Source organism: Leuciscus leuciscus (assembly GCF_965113295.1).
Source record: "Leuciscus leuciscus genome assembly, chromosome: 1".
Classification (NCBI taxonomy): Eukaryota; Metazoa; Chordata; class Actinopteri; order Cypriniformes; family Leuciscidae; genus Leuciscus; species Leuciscus leuciscus.
The window spans coordinates 38,386,407-38,411,958 of NC_138725.1; the positions used below are offsets into that span (position 1 = coordinate 38,386,407).

Consider the following 25,552-nt stretch of genomic DNA (forward strand, 5'->3'; position numbering starts at 1 on the left):
TCACAGACAGGGCTTAGATTAAACCAGGATTAAGCCTAAATTCAATAAGGCCATTTAAAAACGTGCCTTATTAAAACATGTAAACATTACTGGTGTGCATCTTGAGACAAAACAATGGCACTGACATATTTTAAGAAATGTCAGTGCAAGTTTCTTTCAGTCAATACAGATCAAACATGCATTTTAGTCTGTTACTGCTTAAGCCTCATCTGTGAATCGAATGGATCATTATTGCAGTGATTATTATGTTTCTTGCATGTTATATGTTTGGCAACAGTTCTTCTAACCCTAATTTATGGAGTGTGTTGCTTTTCATTTCTTAAACAACCATGTATGAAGACACATCATGGCCATATTCCAGTAGGACGATATCAAGATTCATTAGGCTCAAACTGTGAAATAATGGTTGTGAGGAGCTTGAAGAATCATTCTCACACATGAATCGGCTTAAACTCATTGAGTGTCTTTGGGATGTGCTGAAGGAGACTTTACAGAGTGCTGGACTCTTGCATTGACAATACAAGATCTTGACCAAAAATGCACATCTTGATGGAAATAAACGTTATGTTATTTCCTTAGAGAGGAAGAGATTATTTATTTTTTGGTCAAGATAGTGTGTTGACAATCCAACTGTCTTGTCTTATGAATATTAATTACGAAAAGTGATGGTGTCTCTGTTGACCAAACACATGGTCTAAAATGTTACTTTAGCGCTCGTTCTATTTTGAACCAAATGTTACATCGCGACCATGGAAACGTTTGGATCTGTGCCGAATGAGAAAGGTCGGCAACGACCCCATAAAGTAGAATTAAGCCATATTTCGGTTTTGTATTATGTTTTACGAATTTAACAATAGCCTATTCCATGAGTTATTCCTCTGGACATGGAATCATAAATCATCATTTATGATGGATTATAAACCTCTTGTTCACTTTTCCCTATTCACATCTTTTACTTTGGCAAAGGAGAAAAACACTACATCAGATACTATTTTACCTTCCAAGACAACAAAGCATTATTAACCTCATAGGTAAACTTGATCAAATATAGCTTGTCTTGTTCATGCGGAAGATTAAATTCTCTCTTTTCTGACCTTTTACAACCAGTGTCATTAACATCTGGAGAAAACAAAGATACCAGACAAGAGGCTCTGTCCTGCTCGTGTCCCACAGTCTTATCAAACCGGGATTTACGATCCGACTTTGTGGGGAAATATAATTAAACTTGCCTTATTTCCAAAATTTCATGCAATGTCTATTTCTTTCCTTTTTTCAATGCCTTTGCAGCCTATTGTTTAACTTTTAATGCACTTTTACACGTTAAAAGCATAATTCCTACATTGTGAATTTCTGCATAACCTGCAAACTTTTTGGTCTGATGTCTGATTTGACAGCTTGTCTTAAAATGTGCATGTTCAACATTTAGTGAACATCGACCTTGTGTCACCGGTTTCGGCACGACAGCTTTTCTCAGTTTAAGAGTTGTGTAGTTCTGCTTCGGGAACTTCTGCCATCGGTTCAATGCACTGTTGACTCGAGAACTGATTGAATTAGTTATGTAAATATATTTTTTTAATTCAGTCAATTATTGTGGCAGACGATTATGGCTTATTTCATATACAAAACAGCAGCAAATTAAGGATTTTTTTAAATTTATTTTTACTAGGGATCATTTTACATTTTGGGACAAAGAGTTTTTATACATTATCACCTTTACAATAAATAATTGTGGATTTAGATACCTGATTACATTACCACTGTAAACACAGGAAAATACTAATCAGCATGTGAAGAAATAATAAACTTTAGGACTTTGTCAGAATTTCCAACAACTTTTATTTGAACCAGTTTCACCACAGAGAGCAGAGGTGATGTTGGTCTATTAAGGTTTTATTGAGGTTAATAAATCTGCATTGCATATTATTGTTAGATGACAACAGATCAATGCAATGAAACTAAAAGACAATCTTCTGTATGAGCAGTAACCAGCAAAATAATAGAAACAGTCTATTGAAAAACTAGTGGTTCTTATGAAATCGACCAGAATAACTGGACAACAACACTTTTCAAGCAGAACGTTTTTTTAATTTTTTTATTTTTTTTTATTTGATGAGCTTGAAGACAATAGAAAGCATTCTCTGAACATTTATTATTATCTGACTGCACGCACACACACACACACACACTAAATTCAGACACTTTACAAAAGGATTTGTTTTTACAAACTGATTTGTAAACATTACATAAATATATTTGGCACTGCCAATTCTGTACCTTCAATGTATGACTACATACAATACCCTGAGACATTATCAAAATAAAAAGACAAACACAAAATAAGCAGATCCATTTTGAGTTGAAAAATGATATCTTTGAGTCATTAAAAGTGAAAACAGCCTGTGCATAATACTGATGCAATAGCCACATAAACATTTACAAAACATCTTCAACTCCCTCATATTTAACTAAATACTCAAAGATGAATATTCACATTTTTTAGAAAACACATTTACAAAAGCACTGTACCAAAATCTGACTGTTTATGAAAAAAAAAACTTTGTTTATAAGAAGCTAATACTGCCATGATTAACTTTTGAAATGATTCAACAACCAATATAAAATTTTCCAAGCAATTTGCAAGTCTTCAGTCTAATTTAGTTGGTTTTTACTCCAGAGGAACTCCTCTTTTACAGACGGAGAGAGCGTCAGAGTACAGGAGAAATGTGGAAGAGTCCGTGTCTCGATCACTGTGTCTGTGAAACAGCAGAATCAGGCGCTCACAGATTCTCCACTTCATGAGTCTCTGCTGGTGTGTTCTGTGATCAAAACAAGATTCAATTACACTCTGTATTCTATGTGAAGATGTCAAAGCTTAAACTGCAGATCAGTTTATATCACACATAATTATTGTATTACCCTGAGTTGACTGCTGTGTCTTTGATGTGTGTCCCTTTGATTCTCTGTAGATCTGTATTAGAATACAGAATTACATATTAAACAATGATATATACACGGTTAAATGAACTATATGCATACATACATGAGAGCGGTAAGAATTAAAATCTGAACTTACTCAGTTGTAACAACTTTCCCTATATGTGACAGGAGATATTAGAGAGAGAGAGAGATGTTTATGTTAATAATTAAGGGAAAAATCAGAATCAAAGAAAGTAAATCAGCCTCTGTAAGGAGTAGGTTAATATTTGTCTCATTTTACCAGCATTGAACCTTTCAATAACTGTTTGCATCTGTTACAAAACAGCATTATAGACATTGTAAAATAAACCAGTGACCCATCAGCCCCATTCACTGTCATATTAGGCTACACTCAAAAATACAGGTTATTTACTGTTATTGATGTTTCAGTGAAGAAACTTTAACATCCATGGAATCTTTCCATTGTATTAAAGGTTCTTTATAGAGGAAAATATTTCTTTACATAAATAATAATAATTCTTAACTCACACTAAAGGCCTATTTACACCACTTGACTGCACATTCACACTGACTGGAAAGCTATCCGATTTGTTAAAACGGTTCCATTTACACTTGGCCACATAAATATGTCTTTGCAAAATGAATATGTAACGGGGTTCAGACAGATGTTATGGGAAGAAGGAGGCGGGAACCGGCGAACATTCAACATATTTAATAAATAAATACACAAATACAAAAATGAAAGTAAAAGCCAGCAGCCCCTCACGGACGACTGCTGGCAACACAAACAGAAACAAAACATGAACTAAAAATCAGGCCTGTCCTCTCTCGCTCTTCACTGTCGTCGCTCCTCCTTTATGCTTCCGCTCCTCCGTGAGAGATGCGAGACCGGTGCGTCGCGCAGGTGTCACTCATTTGCAATCACGCCACCGGCCTCGTGCCGTTCTCCCACGGCCCTCGACCTCGTCCTGCTCGCCACATACCCCCATCGCCCCTCGCAGGCCGGGGGGTACCACCGAGGCTGCGCCTACTCCCCCCCCCCCCCCTCCCCGGGAGGACCGATCACGGCGGCTGCGGTACCTGGGGGTATGGACAGACGAGGCGAGAGTACAGGAGACGGAAGCATGAGGAGCGACAGAGACGAGAGAGGGGAGAGAGAAAAAAAAAAAAAAAAAAAAAAAATCTTTGATCCGGTTCCCGGACACACTGCCACTCGGCCCTCAACCAGCTGAGAGACTCACTCGCGGTGCCATGCGATGGTACTGGACATCCGTTGGGGGACGGCTCGACGCTCCTCCGCCTCCTGGCGGACGGCGATGGCTCCTCCTGTCGAGGGCAGCCGGCAGCGAGCCTCCCGTCCCCTGCTCCGCCCCCATCATGGCCGACGGCAACAGGCTCCGGCCCACGGCGAACGGGAGCGACTCCTCCGCTCCCTCGCGGATGGCAGCCATCCCTCCTCGACCCAGGAGGACGGCAGCGAGCTCTCCGTCCCACCTGATCTTCTTTCGATCCAGCACCATCGCCTCGGGCAGCAATCGGCGACCGACGCTCCCTCGTGCTGCCCGACCTCCTCAGCACCGCGATTCCTCCCAGCAGCGAGGGCTCTCCGACAGCGTGTCCCTCCTTCTTCCCGGGTTTCGGCACCAATGTAACGGGGTTCAGACAGATGTTATGGGAAGAAGGAGGCGGGAACCGGCGAACATTCAACATATTTAATAAATAAATACACAAATACAAAAATGAAAGTAAAAGCCAGCAGCCCCTCACGGACGACTGCTGGCAACACAAACAGAAACAAAACATGAACTAAAAATCAGGCCTGTCCTCTCTCGCTCTTCACTGTCGTCGCTCCTCCTTTATGCTTCCGCTCCTCCGTGAGAGATGCGAGACCGGTGCGTCGCGCAGGTGTCACTCATTTGCAATCACGCCACCGGCCTCGTGCCGTTCTCCCACGGCCCTCGACCTCGTCCTGCTCGCCACAGAATACAAATTCGATCTTCAGTTCCCGCGCTATATGCATAATTATTGTGTTTTGTGTTTATGCTATATGCATAATTCTGCGACGAATAGTTTGGAGTTATGAGCCATTACGTATAGGCTACCTTTTATCACTGTAGCGCCACCATCAGGCCGATCGGGACGAGCCTTGGTGACGTTGTAGACGCTGTGAGAACTACCAGCCCTCAAAGTTTCAAGTCTCTATGACTTACGGTTTGGTCAGCCTGATCACTTTTAGGGGAGAATGCTGATCCTTGGAAATTTTAGCATTTACAATTGGGTTTCAGTGCTACGCGCTTGAACCCCTAATAATAATTTAAAAAGATAAATAAAAAGATACTTACAGTAAGCATGCAGAAGTAAAATGAGCCAATACAAGGCAAAAACACATTCAGAGGGGAAGACAATGACTCTCAGATCCTTCAAGACACGCTCACCGTTTCCTAAGAATTAAAATAATAGAATAACTTTGAAGAGAAAGGAAGATACACGGGACATTTGAAAGCAAAACGGTAAAGCACATTTTAGTAGTATAATGTAACCCCCTACTGTGTTCGGTTCATTTTCAGCATGTTTTTGTGTGTGTGTGTGTGTGTAATTAGATAAAACTGTGATGATAAAAGATTTCTATAATGTGATATAATAATTTAGATATATACTTACGTGCTTTCAGGATCAGTTCTGCTGTCAGTGTAACAGAGTTCAACAAAACAAGACCAACTGCTCCGAACATGTACATGATTTCATTACAGAGAGGCACTATAAACACACACACACACACACACACACACACACACACACACACACACACACACACACACACACACACACACACACACACACACACACACACACACACACACACACACACACACACACACACACACACACACACACACACACACACACACACACACACACACACACACACAAAACATCAAACAATCAAATAGTTGCATTAATTAAACTGATCTCTTGTCAATGCAATATTATAGAGCATAAATACAATAAAGTTTATATATATATACATAGTCTAAAGGGTATATCTGCTTTATTTAACTTATAAATTTTTTCTTATAATAATATGAATAATGATTTATACATTTTACATATACATTTTTATTGCATTAATTTGCATATATAAGATACATCACAGTAATGTAATTTCTACTTCTTAGCACCGTAGTTTTATGTTGTTTTATAATCAGTGTGGGGTAATAAAGGACACTGTATGTCAGTGATGTGTAATACCTGTCACACGGTTTTCATAGAAAGCAATCATCTTCAGAACTTCAATAAATACAATGACGCAGGTCCATCCCAAATACTCTGTAGATTTAATAAAGCACTTCTGATCAGCACATCTCTACAAAACAATTATTTTAGTGTATTATAAATGTAAACCTTACAAAAAAATATTTGTCCTTGCATAAAAGCAGACAAATTTGTGACTTACCACAGCAAATCTACTTACAAATATTAGAAAGTGTTTATTTTTCTAGATGAAAATTGAAAATGACTCAAAATAAAATAAAGTAGCATACCTTTCTCCCTTTCCAATATGGTTAGATGAATATAAATCACAATGAAGATATCTAGGAGTGGTATTGTTATCATCCAGAATGATGTTATCCATCTTCGGTGGAGACCTGTGAATGAAAACATGATCTTCTGAATTCATAAACTTTTACAGGTCACATAAATCTGATACAAATCTGAGAAGAATCAGAAATCATATTTTTGTTCTGTATGAATTAACAATCCATCTGTGTGTTTCTTTGTTTTGTTTTTTTACCTTGTAATCTTAATAAAAATGTCATAACTGTCACCGTTGTGTTCTGCTAGTTTTCATTCGTCACGTGTTCCTTCTCATTTGCCGCCACTCATCAGTTACCATGGACACTAACACTAATCATCATCACAGCTGTTCGTTATTTTGTCATCGTCACCATGTATGTAAGTTCCTCCTTGTTCACTCTTCAGTTGTCCGGTGTTGTTTGTGTTAGCACGCTTAGAATTATCTTATTTATGTTATTGTATGATCGTCTTCATCTTCTGTGGAACTAAGCATTACAATAACTTCATCTTCTCATGACAGGATTCACTTGACGTCTACACAGCAAAATCCCCAGTGTTAAATTAACACTCCTCAGTGTACATATGTGTCCACACTACAGGGTGTTAAAATTAACACTGAAGCAGAGTTGAAGTTAATGAGATAATTAAGTGATTAATTAAGTGATGATTGGCCATTAGTGGTGACACCTGATGATAACAAGCAGAATCACTGAAGGAAAGAGAAACAAGAACAGAAAAGAGAAACACAAGAACTACTGACTTTGAACCATTATTGCACTTATTATTTTACCAGTTTGACTTTATTTCTGTCATACATCTACACACGGTCAGATGGTAATGTTTTATGGAATAATTCGTTTCATGTCACCATTATGGTGACCAGTGTTTGCTTTAGTTGGGCTCTTGACCCTTTCCTTTTTAACATTAGTATTTCTCTGGCTGCTCCAACTCTGTTTATTAAGCATATGTGTTGTGGCAAGAGAAACTATGGCTACGTTCACACTGCAGGGCTTAATGCTCAATTCCGATTTTTTGAAAAAATTCAAGGCCGTTCACATTTCCAATTAAATGCGACCTTTTGTGATCTCCTGTGTGAACGTGAAATGACCCAGAAGTGACCCGCATGCGCAGAAGAGTACTCAACGGTCAACGACGTCACTTGTTGTTTGCGGAAGTAGGCAAGTAGCTAAACTTTAACTGTGATTCTCTCACACACACACACACACACACGAGCGCGCGCAGCGACCGTTACACAAGAGCCAGACAGCAGCCGCTGACCTATCTAATATCAGATTCAGCACAAATAAGTTAACATAACGTATATATAATGGCCGTGGGCTTTTTTTTTATTATTATTATTAACGGGCTCGTCGAGGTCGACGTTCGGCAGATTTACCTCACCTCGACGAATATGCAGTCCGTTTTCAAACCGACGACTACTTCAACGCAGAATTATGACGTTTTCCGCGTATCAATGACGTGCGGGTCGGATACATGCGACCTGGCCGTTCAGACTGAAGTCGCATTTCAAAAGATCGGATTTGGGACCACATACCCAAGTGGCCTGGGTCGCATTTGAAAAGATCGGATCTGTGTCGTTCAGACTGTCATGAAAAGATCATCAGATACAGGTCGCATAGGGGCAAAAAAATCGGAATTGGGTCGTTTCAGCCTGCAGTGTGAACGTAGCCTATGACTTTGACTGTGTTTCCTGAAAGCATCGCAAGCCTAATGTAATTTGATCATATAGACCATTTGTTGCAGTTGGTCTAAGTTAAAATGCTTTTGGAAATGCAGCCCTGGTTATGTTTCGATGATGAAATTATTCACTGATCTCACCCAGCATTATAAACTGATTATCCAAATGCTTTATTATTTTTTTTTCACTACAGTAGCTACTTCCAGCAATGTTTTAGAAATCTGAAGGTTGTAAAATCACACACAGACATCAAGAATCTATATATGAATCTCAACAATGGTGATAATCAAACAAATGCTTAATGTTGCAGTGCATGATGGGAGCCACCAATCAGAACGCCTCAATGGCTCACATCATGCATTGCAGCATGAATAAATTATGCATCTGAATTGTCCTGTAATTTTCATAGTTTTTTTCTGTTTGCTTTTATTTTGCTATTGTTTTGTTCTGACTTTAGTAGCTTTTTTTGTGATGTTCAGAGTTGATCAGTTTGTCACTAGTTTGTTTATTGTCACCATTGTTGAGATTCATATACTGATTCTTGATTTCTGTATGTTTAAACACAAAAACTACTTCTGTGCTCAATCTATTTTCAAAATGTTTCATATTGCTGTTGGATCTCAAACTGTAGAATCTCAGAGCTACAATCACCAATACTAAACTGTGACATCAACCATATAGTCAAAGATTTAGACTGAATGACATCAGTGAATCAGGTCATTACATGATGATAATGTCATTAGCCTCAAAACATATTGTGAGCAGGTCATGTTTTCTCTTGCAGTAACAAATGTGCTTTATAAACACAATGTTTGAACAGTCAGAGAAAGACTAAAATTAACAAAATGAAAAGGGTCAAGAGCCCAACTAAAGCAAACACTGACCACCATAATGGTGACTTGAAAAGAAAAATTCCATAAAACATTACCGTCTAAACTTCTGTTGAATCTCAAGAACTTTTGTCGATGTATGACAGAAATAAAGTCAAACTGGTAATAATAAGTGCAACAATGTGTAATGACTCGAAGTCAGTTGTAGTTCTTGTGTTTCTCTTTTTTCTCTTATTGTTTTTTCTCTTTCTGTCAATGATTCTGCTTATTAACATCAGGTGTCACCACTAATGGCCAATTATCACTTAATTAATCACTTAATTATCTCATTAACTTCAACACTGTAGAGTGTTGATTTAACACTGGGGATTTTGCTGTGTATGCCGTATGCAAGGCCAATCATTCAGTTAAGCCACTCACTATTAGATGCGTCTCCACTCATTTTTCACAATATCAACAACCAATGGATAAAATCAAGACCCTCAATTATTTTATTTTTTAGATAAAATATGTCACAATACAGTAGTGTCAATAGCAACTCCTATTTCATGTTGACTTTAAATCATGATTTAGCAAATAAATTAAGCATATATTTTTATATAAGCAGTGCATTTCTATTCATACAGTATCTTCAAAAATAATCTATTCATACAGTATCAAAATCACAAATACAGGAATATAATAACAGTATCCACATCTATACAAATACAACAATGATAAGAGTGTGTTTCAGCATGTACTTACATTTGAATTTTGCTTGGAGACAAGGCAAAACTACAGTGAAGAGCAACAGTAGTACTGGAACAAATGCCATAAAGACAAATCCTAAAATAAGAGAATACGTCTATTATTTTCCCATTAAAAAAAAACAATAGTCACTAATATATAGCTAAAATACATAAGATTGCTCAGAAGATCTTAAACATAAATGTTAAATCACTGAAATAAGAGTTTTCTTCTGCACCTCTTAATGACTTCATTCAGTTTTTTCACATTAATGTCAGCATGTTCTTCTACAAGCTGTTCTATGTCGAGCTGAAATTGTCTGAATTATAATCAACTGGATTTTTACACAGAAAAACAGGTGGAATTAAACAGATGGAATTTAAAACCACATGTTGCATATCATTGTAATGAATTATGAAGGAATCAGTATGCAGGTGTTACCTGGAGAGGGAAGTCCAAATGAGACCATCAACTGGCACAATTGAGACGCAGACAAGGGAAAATTCCCCCCAAAAAAATCTAAACAGAGAGAGAAACGTATGCATGAATGGAAGGATGAATTATAGGATTCCAACTACTCTGCCTGTACTGTTAATGTTTGGCTCAGTCAAATGTCAAGTGCTTTTTCTATTCTCATGACACCTGAAAGTCTCATCACAGTTCATCTGACAAATCTTAACCTACAACAGCTTTGAATGCTTTTACAACTGAATGTTTTGGTCAAACACTGACAGGAGCCGCTCCAGTGGAAAAACCTTGAGATGACACTCAGCTCGTATCACTGTCTAAGTTACAGAGCACTGTATGATGTGATAGAAACTATTTGTCCAGTATAATTCTGGTCACATGTATTTGATTTTCATTATTGGTAACTGTAGAATAAAAAATATATGTATATGAACAAAACCATTGGTAATAAACGTATTAACCTAATAAATCTGTGCTTATATACTTAGCCTGTCGCTTAAACAAAGTAAGGAATCAAATCACGCAGGAACTCTTACCTAAACTCAGGGCGAGACACGACAGCACAACAACTCCAAAGCACAGTCCAGAAACTACACGAGGTCCAATGCTTGTATCATGTGCACTCTTTCTCCAGCCATATGTAAAAAGAACTAGAGGAATAGATACTAATTAAAATGTCACACAAGATAAATGATGTCCTGAGCAAGAACAGAACATATCTAAAGATGTGGTGAACTGAACAGTGTTTGTCAAACTTAGGCCATACTGACTTAATCTGTACCAAGTGAAAGTGAAGTTCACCTCATGTACATCATGATATTTTAGAAAGGGCTACAGTACATGCAGTAAATTATTACCTATAAAAAAGGTGTAAGTGTATTATTTTGTAAGGAACAATATTTCAAACATTCCACATTTAAATGTTTATAATATCTGACAGATTTCACTGTAATAGATATTCTGAGAAATCACACGTGTCTTTGTAAACAGCAAAAGTAATCCTGGGATACTAGACACTGTCTGTCTTTTAATCATTTTGAGTTTTAGGTTTGGACGACGGGATTTTAGAAAAGAGAGGGAGGGGTGAGATTTAATGGCCGAATTCTGGCCAAGTCTAATGAAGTTAAAGCAAAACAGGTAATATTTCATAAAGCACTTTTAATGTAAGAATAATGAGCATGACCTCTGATGTGAAACATTAGGATTTACTCACCTGAATAAACAACGACTGTGAAAACAGTCAATTCATGTGTTATTCTGAAAAACCTGATCCATGTTTTAATGTTGCCTGTAGACAGAAAGAGTTGAACACATCAAATCAGGTCATGATATAATATTATTACATATCATAATCCGGAGAAGAGGTGGCCAGGTAGGTATAGGGTTTTTAAGCAGGCACCAGAAGGGAGGCCCAATCTTTTGTCTGGAACTTGGAAGTGTTCTGTTAAGTAGCATTCCCTTGTGTGTCGGTGCACAGATGCAGTCTTGGTGAGCAGGAAGGCCAAGTGAATATTGATTGTTTGGTTTTATACTTACAAAGCCTTTTTCACTGAATTAGATGTTTTAAATGCAGACACAAATGTCGTGCTGTCCGGTAACACTTCCATGTTGGTTTGTGCATGGACACGGTCTGGTGAGCAGGAAGGCTAAATAAATATTCATTGTTTTATTTAATATTTATGAAGCCTTGTTTTACTAAATCAGCTAATTGTTTTTAGATGCAGACATCGTGGATTTGTAGGGCGTTGGTCACGCTCGTTCCTATTTTGATCGGATGCCTCCAGCGCAATGAGTTTATGGATGTTGTGAATCGTACTGGCTAGCTGGATGTTTTTATTTGATTTTTTTCTTTGTTTGTATATCACTTCCCAGCCTCATGCCAGCCAACGTTTGTACTCTCTATGCTATATTGATGCTTTAAAACACATGAACTATTTATTTGCAGTGGAATACCTTTTTGGTTTGGAGGATATTTGAGTTTGTTACACTTTATGTAATATGATTTTGGGGTTATTTGTGTAATTTACTTTTTGCTTTATTTTGAACTGTTCTTTGTGACAAAGTTGGGATTGTATTTGGGTTTATAGAGGGTTGGCTGGTTATTAATATCATTTGAGGGGGAATGAGTTTTTGTTCTACAATGTATTTTCTTTGATTTATATATATATATTTATATATATATATATATATATATATATATATATATATATATATATTTATATATATATATATATATATATATATTTTTATATATATATATATATATATATATTTTTATATATATATATATATATATATATATATATATATATATATATATATTATTGCTATATTGGTTTATTTGTCAGTAAATCTTTTGTGTGTGCCAGTAGGCTACATTGTAGTTAGTTTTTTCAATCTCCCTTGCTTTAAGGAACAGTTACACAGTGTTACAGGTTGGGTAGGACAAAGTGTATTTTTTCTCCAAACACTACAAATTTCTTGACACATTCTGTTCAAAAGGCTTTTGGATAATCGACCAATCACATCCTGCAACGTCAACAAAGATCACGTGCCAAGGAAGCAAAAGCAGGTTCCCTGAGCAGAATGCAGTGAACGCGAGATGTTGCGAGAAAAATCCAATTCATCTCTCGTTTTGTTGGCAGCATCTTGAGATAACTGATGTAATACAGTGTGCAGGAATACAAAGTGTATTTTGTCAGTTCTTGCTCTTTAATTAGTAGATTGTTTCATGCCGCGATCCAGATGCATCCAGCGCCATTGCGCCATATGAATGTGTATTCCCTGCATTATCTAATTCTGCAGTCTTGGTTTTTCTTTCTTTAATGTTCATTATAGTTACTGTAATTTATAAGAGTAATATACCAAGGTTGAGTGTTATTTCACGATTAAAGAGCACTAGTTTATTATAGATTAAATGTTTTTATCAATGCGCTAACGGCGCCGTCTTGTGGGCAAACATAGAAAGGCTGTTCTATTTATTTGCCTAGAACCTGTATTACAGTTTTTCTCAATTGCTAAAACACAATTTCTGAAACCATGCTCCATTTTCTGAAAACATTAAACACAAAACCTCATCTTCAAGCACTATTTACAAAACCTCTGACTCCTCTTGCAAAATGAAACTTTCGCCTCAAAACAGTTTTACCTGTGTTCAAGATCAAACACTGCTCTCAAATCCTAAACAAAGTGATCAAAATGAAATACACTATCAAGCAGTCAGTAAACAATACACCAAAAAATAGAAAACGCATTGTTCAAAACATAGTTCTCGAAAGATATCTATAGACTGCTATTCTGTTTGTAGACTTACCCGTGACACCTTACTGTATCAAAAAGTTCATTTGTGACATACTGTATGACTGCACTTGATAAAAAGAAAAGTAAAAAAAAAACATATAGTTCTCGGGGAGAAGTACATTTTTAATCTCAAAACAAATTTCATATTTTTCCGTCATTGTCTTTTGATGAACGAAAACATGTTCTATCATAGTAGCTCAAAATTGATCAGAAATTACTCTGTTCTTTGCCATTTTTTTTTACTTCCTCCTCCTTTTACCCCTATTTTTACAGTACTGTACCCTGCATCTCACAAACTTGTCCTTTGTCTCTGTGATACTGTAATTCTTGTTCTTTGTTGATATGAATCTGCAACCAGTCAAAATCTATTGAGCAGTCAGTACTGTTAACAAATGGAAAGCACAATGTTCAGGGCCATACAATTTGTTCATTGTACAGTATACAGCCTACAATGCACTGTACTAGTATACAATACTAAAAGGGACAAAAATCAAAGGAGTAAACGTGATCAGTGTGCTTCTTCTTGTCTCTGGGCATCATTTGAAACAGGTTAAATACATTTTGAGTGGTTGTGTTCAATCAATGACGTGTGTTCTCAATAGCCGCTTTCCGACCGGAGGAACCTTTTCACAGTTCCTAGAACTATTGGCTAAAGTAGCCATACCTGTATGTTCCTGCGGTGCGAACACGCCGACTAGGAACGACTTTAGTTCTAGGAACTCCATTTGGAGGAACGAATTTAGCTCCTACTTCAGAGTAGGGTCTAAACCAGCACTATAGGAACTACCCGTGACGTTAGTGTACGCTGATGACCGAACAAATGCAAAACACCAGCACCTGCCATTTTTAAAACAGCTATATGTAAACACACAGATTATAGCCTATATATTTACTCCAGAAACTAGATACAAACATGGAAAACAGTGATAGATGGGCCTCTAAACCTTTATGCTGAAGAGAAAATCCAACGCAACTTGGAGGGGACCAAGTCAAACATGATTATGTATTTCTGCTCAGCTAGCAACACTGGACATCAACCACACGGCATAGGCAAATAACTTTTTTTTCATATACTGTCTACTTTCTATAACAATTCTATCTAATAACATGTTAAACAGTACTGTTAGACAGATCGCTAACTAATGAACACAGAATGCAAGCATTGTTTGCTCTGGCGTTCTCAGCGCCGTCAAAATTAGGGATGTTAACGATTAATCGACGATCGATTAATTGTCGATTATACATTTAATCTATAAAACGTATCGATCATCGATTAAGCAGGTTCATGCGCGTGCGTGCTGCTCAACCGCAAAACATGTATAGCGAGCAGACCGGAGTTATGTTTGGGACCATTTTACACCTTCATCATGACTATAAGTTTGCGTGTGCATTCACAGCCTTTTCTTTTATGCAAATGTAAGTTGTAATGTTGTGTAGGCCTGTCTATATCTGATTTATCTCATATAGGATGCATTTGGTAAAGAATTAATATAGTAAACCTTACGGTGATCCTCTTCAGTTTCAGCGCGCGCAGCTCAAAGGGCAATGCACGACTAATAATGACTATTGGACTGTCATATTACATAACATTATAAAGAGAACAATATTGTAATAAAATATTGTGAATTATTTGGGTTTAGTTGCCATAGTCGCGTTGCTCCAGAAATAGCGCGTCCACAACATGAGTCATTCTGAATGGCACGTAACTTAGTTCAAGTTCACTTGTGCATTCGCTTCATTTTGTGCAGATATCATTTGTAATATTATGTTTATTTTGTATATATCTGATTAATCTCATATAGGGTGCGTTTCTTTGAGTTAAATAACGCGCTAGCAAAGTGCTCCAGTTTAACGGTAAGTTATTCATTCAGCGCGCAGCTCAATCAGCATTGCGCGGTTAATACAGTTTTTGCCCGTTGCTTGAACACATTTTGCAAAACTTTGCTCATTGTGACAAAACTCTACACACAAGTAAACATGACGCAACGCTGGGAAATATACCATTCACATCGGTGTCAAATTGAAACTCTACTATCAAAACCTAAACTCTGCTATCAGAACCTAACATTCCTTTATCAAAATGTAACTCTGATGACAAAATGACACATACTTGCATCATATGCATACACTTTCAGATCAGGGGGAACACACTAGTCTACTTTATATAAAACACTGCAGTCTTTGATTTTCACTGTTTATTCAGAAGGCATATTTTCAAACAACCAAAAAAGCAAATAGGCCTACTCAATATTGTACACACTGTACATTGCAGTAACATGAATTCAGATAAAGCAACAACAACAAAAAATAATAATAGAAAAAACAACATACTGTAAACACAGAAAATCATGGCAATTGTGCATACCTGGGCTCATGGATCCCGCCGTCTGTTGGGGTCTGGCCACAGGACCTCATCGACATCGCAAGCAATGTCTTCTCCCGCTAGGCAATGGGGAAAATATCCCATTGCATGTCGAAACCATCCATGGATTGCTGTCACCTGAATGTCGCCGCAGGCCTGTTCCATTGCCTGCAGAAGAGGCATACGGGCATGTGGTTGGCAGTCATATACACGCCGTCTCCAAGCCGAAAATAATTGCTCTATAGGGTTTAAAAATGGTGAGTAAGGGGGCAAGTATACCACTTCAAATTGATTGTGGTTGGTGAACCAGGCCTGGACCAGAGCAGCCCGATGGAAACTGACATTATCCCATACCACTACAAACCTGGGCTGATCTGGTCTGTTCTGTACAACTATATTATGGAGAGCATCTAGAAATGTGAGTATATATTGGCTATTGTATGGACCTAGTTTTGCATGATGATGCAGAAGCCCTCGAAGGCTTATGGTGGCACACAATGTGATATTTCCCCTGCGCTGCCCCGGGACGTGCACAATTGCCCTTTGGCCAATTACATTACGACCCCGTCGTCTTGTTTTGCTCAGGTCGAATCCAGCTTCATCAATGAAAATGAATTCATGAGGCTGTGCAGCTCCATCCATGGCCAAGATTCTCTGTAACAAAAAAAACAAAAAAACATATTACTGTACTACAGTGCTACACATACAGAACCCTCACCCCATCACACAGGTACCTGTGTAGCTCTCCGAATGGATCCATGTGGTACTGATATGGTACATATTCAGCTGCTACTGGATTTCACCAATACTGTATTGTAAATGTAAAGGACAGTTACACTTACCCGTATATATTCAGCTCGAAGTCCTTTGACCCTGACACTGTTCCTCTCAAATGGGACCCTGTAGAGCTGCCTTCATGGTGATGTTGTGTTTTCCCAAGATGCGTCTGATGGTGGTGATGCTCACATGGTTTATGTTGTTGAACACTTGCCTGTCTGCAAGAATTTTCTGTCGTAGCTGGTGGAGACGGATGGCATTGTCTGCCCTCACTAGGTCCACAACGGCAAGTTCCTGCTGTTGTGTGAACAGGCGTTGGCGTCCTCCCCCCAGAAGGTCTTCTAGTCATTCTAGAGAAATACAACCACAAATTGTCATCGGTTTGCTTCTTTTTCTTACAGTACTTTACTGTATATACTGTATCATCCACTGTACTGAAACATCTCAATATACTAAGTAATCATGCATGGTATGTTTCACAAAAACTACCACTTTGGCTGCAAAAGGAGCATTAGCACCCCGCAATACCCTGTACACGTGATGTGGTAATGTGATATACTGCAGTACAGTGCTGTAAATACCATCTGAGTAGAGTAGAAGGTAGAGAGGTGAAGACAAACCTGTTTTCTAGTCGGAATGTTCTTATTACAGATGCCACTGTGAATCGGCTTAGATGTGGGTGGACTCTCTGCCCAGCTTCCGTCATAGTCAGGCCATGGTTGATGACATGGTCCACCAAAGTTGCTCTTATATCATCAGAAATAGGGGTCCGTGCATGGCCTCTTCGAGTAAGTGCCTTCAGGTGTGTATTTGAGTGGTTGCAATTACCCGATGTGTTTTGTATTTTGGATACATGTGTTTTCCAAATGGCACCCTGAGATTTCATTTTTGAACGAAGTATCTTATGTATGAAATAGAGAGTAGTATGCAGGACCAAGTGTGTTGCATAAAGGAGTAAGTGTGTTGCAGAATTGCAACTAGAGTGCAAAGCAGCGTTTTTGTTTAAGGTATGGTAACAAAAGCTTCAAGTTGTGTTACTTTAGTCTAAGCATGGGTCTATAGTGTTCAAGCAACGGGCAAAAAAGTCCGTGTACTTTTTGATCATTTCATTTCCTGTTTGGAATGGAATAACGAGAAATGAAAACCAGCTCGTTTACTCGTTTTTTATTTTAGTTTAAAAAACGAAAAATGAGATTTTGGCCCGATTTTTCATTTTTCGTTAGTGATTTACAAATCGGTTTATGGGCTCGATATTTCATTTGCACACGTGGGCGGCGCTGAAACGCCCCTTTCATCTGATTGGTCAAACCGCTCCGCCTTCAGTAAGCTACAAGCTTTTCTTTCTGTCAGGCAGAATAAGAGTCACTACGAGTGCGGCACTGACAAATGCACTTTAATAAAATAATGTCTGAAACCATCACTGACTGTTAACTACACACAATATCTGAAGCAGAAATATGTTGCTGGTCACGTAATTCGTGCTGCTGTGACTTGCAAGCGACGCCATTAATGTGAGCCACAGTATATGACATATTATTTTAGCATGATGTATTTCCCACTGATAAATACAGTGCAACTAGTTCCGTCTCTTTGGATAAAAGGGAAGTGGAAATAAAAATCAATAATAGTATGACCTGTATCATGATAATATGTCCGTAACATTAGATGTCCGTAGATGACCTACCCATAACTGTTACATTAGAATTAGGGGATTATACAGTTTGTAGGCTACAGTATAAAAAATCATTATGTCTAAAGTTCCCATTAAACATGAACCCAACAACAACTCAATGGGAATATATCCTTGTTGTGTAAAACATCTGTTCATAATCTGTGATTACACAATTCCAATACGAATAGCACCGGGAGGCGTCTGGAATAACTCTGCAATGATCAATCCGCATTTTTAAGCCAGCTAATTTTATAGTAGGCTCATATTCAGAATGTCCTTTTCGTTTAACGCCAACGACCGCACAAATGGACTTCCTTTGTGAAGCATTACAATGGCCTAAACAGAACTGGAACCTTTGTAAGATATGCGCTCGTCTTCACAAAAAACTAAATGCAGGGTTTTTAAACATCTTGTGTGGAGAAAATATTGCTTATTCTGGGCAGTATAGGCTATGGAAAGCCATGGCAAAAAGCAGGATAACTTGTAGGCTATAGCTTACTTAAAAGAAAAACAAATTTGCCGAGTAAAAACAGAGTTTGTGTTGTTGAATCATATTTTTTTCTAGTAGGCTACAGAGCTCATGACAAATAAAAGTTCTGGATGGACAAACATTAAATGCAAAAACCAGTGTGAATAACAATATCTTAAAATAAACTAGAGAGTGGATACACGGATGTTCACTATTTATGAATGAAATTCATGCATTTATTTGTCATTTAAACTGATGCAAACAGGGAAAGAGAGTAGAAAACACTTATTATCCTGTCGCTCCCTCTAGTGGACAGCATTAAGTATTAGGGCCTTCATTGCACAGATAACGCAAGTCGATGGATTTTTTGGGAAAGTAAGTCTGACCAGTTAGAAAAGATATAAGCAAGTCAGACCAGTCTGAGGGTCTGAGCTGAGTTTGGTGAAGCATCAAAGTTCTAGGCGAAGTCAATTTCTCATAATAATAATAACAATTAATCCCAAACCTGGTAATTTTGTCAGTATTTAATTTACGTTCACTGATTCTGGCTTCTCTCTTTTCTGTCTCTTTCTTTTCATGTGAACTGAGTAGGCTACACATGCTTATATTCAAAAATATAAACTTTATTTCTATTAAATTTTAAAAATTATTTATAGCCTACATGGGCTATGTCACACACGCCTACCTGCCTTTTGATGTAAATAAAAGACTAGAGTGGTAATAATAATAATAATAATAATAATAATGACTTTATTCAGGACTCAAAATGGAAGGTCCATAGTACAAAAAAAAAGAAGAAAAAAAAGACAATAGTTACAACATAGCAATAAATATACAGCATATAAAAATAAATTAATAAAAGGTCAATAACTTTCACTTGTAATATAAGCCTACAAACAGGAGCGCCAATGTCTCCACAGTCAGTAAATGTTACGGACATATTATCATGGAACAGTTCATCCTATTATTGATTTTTATTTCCACTTCACTTTTATCCAAAGAGATGGAACTATTTGCACTGTATTTATCAATGGGAAATATGCTAATATATTCTGTCATATACTGTGGCTCACATTATTGGGGTCGCTTGCAAGTCACAGCAGCACGAATTACGTGACCAGCAACATATTTCTGTTTCAAATATTGTGTGTAGTTAACAGTCAGTGATGGTTTCAGACATTATTTTATTAAAGTGCATTTGTCAGTGCCGCACTCGTACTGACTCTTATTCTGCCTGACAGAAAGAAAAGCTTGTAGCTTACTGAAGGCGGAGCGGTTTGACCAATCAGATGAAAGGGGCGTTTCAGCGCCGCCCACGTGTGCAAATGAAACATCGAACCCATAAACCGATTTGTAAACCATAAACGAAAAATGAAAAATCGGGCCAAAATCTAATTTTTCGTTTTTTAAACTAAACTAAAAAACGAATAAACGAGCTGGTTTTCATTTCTCGTTATTCCATTTCTCGTTATTCCATATTCAAAAAGTACACGGACCCCACTGCAGCAGACTCATAATGCAGTGTTACGGCTAACGATTAATCGATTAATTGATCGCTAATTTAAATGACGATCGATCATGGGAATTTGTTAAAATTGACATCCCTAGTCAAAATTAAGGTCCGTCGCTCCGTCAAAATAAAAGTCGCCGTGCTTGCGTCATTCCCTTACCCCTCCTACCAGTTCCTATGGCAACTTGGCCAGTGCGAACGCAAACAGCAAAACCGAGTTTGGGGAGAGTAGTTCATAGAACTGTTTAGAAGTGGACAGTTCCTATAACTAAGTTCTTGTAACTACTTGGTCGGAAAGCGGCTTATTTGTATTTGATTGTTGCCACTTCTGTTTACCAGTATGGATGACATGTGCATTAGAGTGCAGAATGTGTTTGGAGAATGAGAATGTGTTCAGAGTTTTGCTGAAAAGTCTAAGTGAGATCTGCAAATTGTGTTTTACCATGTGAAATGGTTTAAGGTATTGACAACAGACTGCACAATTAGCTAAAGGAGTTCAGGCAACTGAGAACTTTGTTCAGCCAATGGGTTTTAGTGTTTTAGCAATTGAGAAAAACTGTAAAGGATCTAAATTGTTGTTAAATTCATATCTGTTAAGGTAATTGTTTTATCATACTTGTAAAATGTTCAAGTAAATGTATAATTAATGTACTTTTATATCTGTATTTTGTTCCAGAACCACACATGTACGAACTGAATTATCATCATAAACTCATAAACTCATTTAAACGGATAATGGAGTCATTTGATGTCATTACACAGTTTTCTGACCGACTGTCTGCAGGGGTTCGAATCAATCCGAATTAGCACACAGTTAAAACTCAATTACACATTCAATATATGCCAAGAATACAGTTAGAAAATAATCTAAAGGGGAAAAAAATGAGGCTGAGTTTGTGGTTTTAAATAATTTCATACTTCTGAATTTGAAAATGTTAAGTATTTAACCACAATAAAATTAATCAATGACAATATTGTCATGCTATGTTTTTTTTGTTGCCATCAATTTGCATTTACTGATCCCCTTAACAAAAATAATAATGATAAAAAACTTTAAATTCTAACATACCTTGGAGATACTTTAAATAAGACAAAGCCCAAATCAACATAACAGGCCTCAGAATATACAGAGCACAGCAAGTGACGGTCTCATGGAGAAATCCTGGAACACAATATTCATTGACGGGTATTAAACAATATCGATCAAATAAAACAATTTAAGTCCCATAACAAAAAAAAAGTTGTTATTTTGTACAAAATTACAAAAAATACTAATAAAATTGCTATATTTAAACTCCTAAACTCACCTTCAGTGAGACCCCAGAGGATGAAAGCGAAGAACATACAGACATTTGGAAAAAAGACCAGAGAAAGCTGAAGATTCCAGATTGTTCTGCAGTTGACTGGAGAGAAGATGCAGAATAATCAGTTAAACGAGCGAAACACTGTGACAGTTAATCCCAAGATTATTAATTAATACAGTTTTATTAATACAAGATTAATATAATTAATAATAATTAAGATTAATAATTAAGATTAATACAGTTAATCACAAGAAATAAAAAGGTGTTCCTTCCAAACACACCTGTGTTTTTTGATCTGCAGTAGATCAGACAGCAGAGCAGAAGTACAGCTCCAAATCCAGCAACAGAACAGAAAAACAACACAGTTATGTGCCAAGAAGAGAAACCTGTGAAACACAGACATCCGTCATAACATTTACAACTGCACTCACTGTAAAACCCAACAAGTTAAGCTAACTCATTTCATTTGCGGACACTGATTATCTCAATTCAACTGAGTTTATAAAAAACAATAGTTATGAGTACTCTAAACTTATTTTAATCGAGTGCACTAAAACAAGGATATTTCTTAATGCACAATTAAACTTTACACTGGATTCAAATACTTTATATAAAACTTCACTATATTGAGTAAAAATACTAAAAAAAGTGCAATTTCAAACTTTAAAAGAACTCAGAGCACTTGCAGTTACTGCTAGCTCACACAATATCACACACAAAGTCAAATCAAATCCAATAAGTTAAGCTAACTCATAACATTTGAGGAGGTACATTACACCTGTAAGATCCATTGCTGTGACAATCACATAAAAAAAATTCGATGGTATCAATTAACTGACTCACACAGACATCAAGAATCAGCAAATGAATCTCAACAATGGTGACCATTCAAAATTGATTCATGCCACAATGCATGCTGGGAGCCACGGATAAGTTTTGTATTATGCTAGTACCCAGAATGCAGTGCAGCATGAATCCTTCTTTAATGCGCACCATTGTTGAGATTCATATGCTGATTCTTGATGTCTGTGTGAGTCTTAGTAATCCCATAGATGAAAATGTTTTGTGCACACACTGTTAGGAAAATCCTTCATATTATCTGATGGTCACAACATTTATGCTGTAGAATCACGATGTTGCCGATTTTATCAGAGATTAGACTCTGAATGAGATGTGAATCAGGTCACTAAATGATGATTGTCATCATCAATACTTAACCTTAAACACCTGATTTTATTTTGTCTTGACTTTTGTGCTTTAACAGAAGTGTTTTATAAACACATGGTTACAGCAGACAGAGAAAATCCAATTATCATGGGATCTAGAAATGTTCTGTAACTCATTCAGTTTGAGTTCTGTTTCAGTCATTGTGTCCACATAACATTCGGTAATATTTGAGTGCAGAACTCTATTTTATTTAGTAAATATAACTGTTAGGTTTTACAGTGACGCTTTTATGGCATTGCGATCTCATGCTAATTTACCCAGCTGTTAAATTAAATGTGACACCAAGTGTACAAAAAGTTAGATACTTTTCGCTCCAAGTGTAAATATAGCTAAAATACCATCTTGTTTACAATAGCCTTTGAAGAAGGTCGGCTAGTGTTAACAGACTGCATTATTTATTTGCCATGTTTTGTCGACTCACCCAGTCTCTCCAGTACCACAGTTGTATTGGCTGAAAGTACTCCAGCAAACACTTCACACATGTAAACTCCTTTGTCCTCAGTTCTGACACTCTTCAGTCTGAGAGAGAAGTTTCCTTTGGGGATTTCATCAGTGAAGAACTCAACTCTGTCTCTGTATTGCTCATTTGATGAATCTGGAAAAGCCTTATTGTTTTCATAGAGCAGAACCAGAATATCTTCATCTCCAACGGTTTTCTTCCATGAAACTTCTTCAATGTGTTCAGGTTTGATGTGAGAGTCTACAGAGCAGTTCAGAGTGACGTCCTCACCCACATATGCAGATGTGGAGCGACTCGGTCCTGATACCAGCAGACGCTCTGAAAGAATAATGGTTTAAATATAAAATACATAAAATGCCATTTGATTGAAATTTTCACCACAATTTAGTGTCTCTCACTCACCAACATCTTTTATTTGAACCACAGTCTCATTAGAATCCTGCTGACTGTAAACTTTACATGTGTAATTTCCCTCATCTTCAGCTCTCAGATTGTCCAGACGGAGGGAGAAGTTTCCATGTTGAATCTGATCAGTAAAGAAATGAGCTCTATCATGATAATCCTGCTGCTGGACCTCTGCTCGACTCTCACCATCTTGATACAGATGAACCAGAGTCTCTGAGTCTGTTCTTCTCCATTCCACCTCCAGATCCTTCACTGGTAAAGGTTCATCAACATAACAAGGCAAAACCACTGAAGATCCCAGAGGAGCAACCAGAGGATCAGGTGGACCGTGCACAGTGAAGCCTATAGAGAAATAATAGAGAAACTGATGGCTTTAATAAACGAGAAAGAAAAACTCAAAGGCTATTTTCGCTTATCAACGTAAAGTGATCATAGGCTACGTACCATCAGCGAATACCAGGAGTATTGCTATAACAATAAACATAATGTACATATAGTTTACACATAAAAAAGAGCTATAATAAAATCATAATTTTAGCATGACCAAGAGTTTTTGTCCGCAGTCTTTCACACGACTCGAGGTCGCGTTCGCTTTCAGCTTACTTTCGCTTTCTTAAATTATGCGCGCGTCAGATTCTAATCCAAGGACAAGCGTCACTTTCGGTTGGATCTTTAGCGGTTTCTGTTGATATACTTGAACAATAACAACTACACACACAAAAAGAAACGGTGTGAATGAATGCGTGTTTAACTTTCCGTGTAGGCGTAGGCCTATCATCTGATCATTTCATTTACTAATGGAATAACGAGAAATGAAAAGACGGATCGTTTATTTGTTATTTCGTTTAGTTTAATAAACGTAAAATTAGATTTCGGCTCGATTTCTCAATTTTCGTTTGTGGTTTACAAATCAGTTTATGGCTTTGATATTTCGTTCGCACATGTGGGCGGCGCTGAAACGCCCCTTTCTACGTTTTGATAGTTTGTTTTTTAGTTTGAACCACAAAACAAAATAACGAGAAACCACCTTTTTTTCGTTTGTCGTTTCAAACCAAAAACAAAGAAACGGTAAAAAAAAAAAAAAGAAAAAAAAAAGAGCCGTTCTCCCGTTTTTGGTTTCTGAATCCAAAAACGAAAAACGACGTCTAAACCAAATTCACACGACGGTCCGATTTTGGTTTTTTGAAATTCCTTTTTTCATTTCTCCGTTTGAAGATCTACATTAAAAGAAAGACCGGTTGGCCAAGTGACCCGGAAGTAATAGTAAATATAGCCTATAAAAATAAAAGCCAAGCTTTTAGAACGGTCATAATATGCAGCACTAACGTTATACCGGAGTAACGTTAGAAGAAAAAAAAAAAAAAAAATCAATCAATAAATAGACTTATATAAACCTGGACCAAAATAAATATGTTAGCAACAGTAGTTTATTACAGTGATTTAATATCGTGCCTATCCACGTACACACCAGTCACGTTTAATGAGCGCATTGTTTGGTTCAATACAGTTGGAAAAATAGGTTAACCTAAGAACTTATTGTGTGTGCAGAGTTGTTACTTTTAGCGCTATATTATATAATTAAATTAATATTTAATGTGGTTTCCACCGTAATGGACCAAACCGTTCCTCCTTTCTACCAGCAGGTGGCAGTATTTAAATGACTGACTGTATTGTGTCTTTGGTAACTGTTTTAAATCAAGATTACTGATACAGATGTATTTATTGTTGTTCATCTCATTTGGTTTTTGATTTTGAATTTATTTGCAACCTAGTTATCATCATCATCATTCACCCCCAGCCCAGAGTTAAACCTGCATGCCCTTCTGTTTT

General features: G+C 37.2%; 1 protein-coding gene and 2 long non-coding RNA genes across 3 annotated transcripts; 2 read left to right on the top strand and 1 right to left on the bottom strand.

Moving 5' to 3' along the window:
- Positions 1-1,822: 1,822 nt before the first annotated feature.
- Positions 1,823-24,743, bottom strand: LOC309506973 (uncharacterized protein). Its single transcript, XM_082181024.1, has 17 exons — positions 24,167-24,743; positions 23,720-24,064; positions 23,279-23,635; positions 21,912-22,016; positions 21,634-21,729; positions 21,396-21,488; positions 11,450-11,524; positions 10,773-10,886; positions 10,210-10,287; positions 9,787-9,867; positions 6,480-6,584; positions 6,187-6,264; positions 5,599-5,694; positions 5,280-5,378; positions 3,074-3,092; positions 2,917-2,968; positions 1,823-2,816 (listed from the first exon to the last, which is right to left on the bottom strand). Exons 1-17 carry the CDS (start codon positions 24,213-24,215, stop codon positions 2,778-2,780), a joined length of 1,881 nt encoding a protein of 626 aa, XP_082037150.1. The 5' UTR covers positions 24,216-24,743; the 3' UTR covers positions 1,823-2,777.
- LOC309508054 lies at positions 11,539-15,749 on the top strand. The gene is made up of 2 exons (XR_014209360.1): positions 11,539-11,657; positions 11,733-15,749. It is a non-coding gene; the product is annotated as an uncharacterized lncRNA (long non-coding RNA).
- On the top strand, positions 16,742-21,386 carry LOC309508027. Its single transcript, XR_014209353.1, has 2 exons — positions 16,742-16,974; positions 17,012-21,386. It is a non-coding gene; the product is annotated as an uncharacterized lncRNA (long non-coding RNA).
- Positions 24,744-25,552: the final 809 nt, after the last annotated feature.

Excerpts from the sequence above, each read along its gene's own strand:
- LOC309506973 (XM_082181024.1), bottom strand. The coding sequence starts at position 24,215 with ATGTACATTATGTTTATTGTTATAGCAATACTCCTGGTATTCGCTGAT. Across the intron at positions 22,017-23,278 it reads TGTGGTACTGGAGAGACTGG|GTTTCTCTTCTTGGCACATA; the intron begins GTGAGTCGACAA and ends TGTGTTTCACAG. Across the intron at positions 2,817-2,916 it reads GACACAGCAGTCAACTCAGG|AACACACCAGCAGAGACTCA; the intron begins GTAATACAATAA and ends TTTTGATCACAG.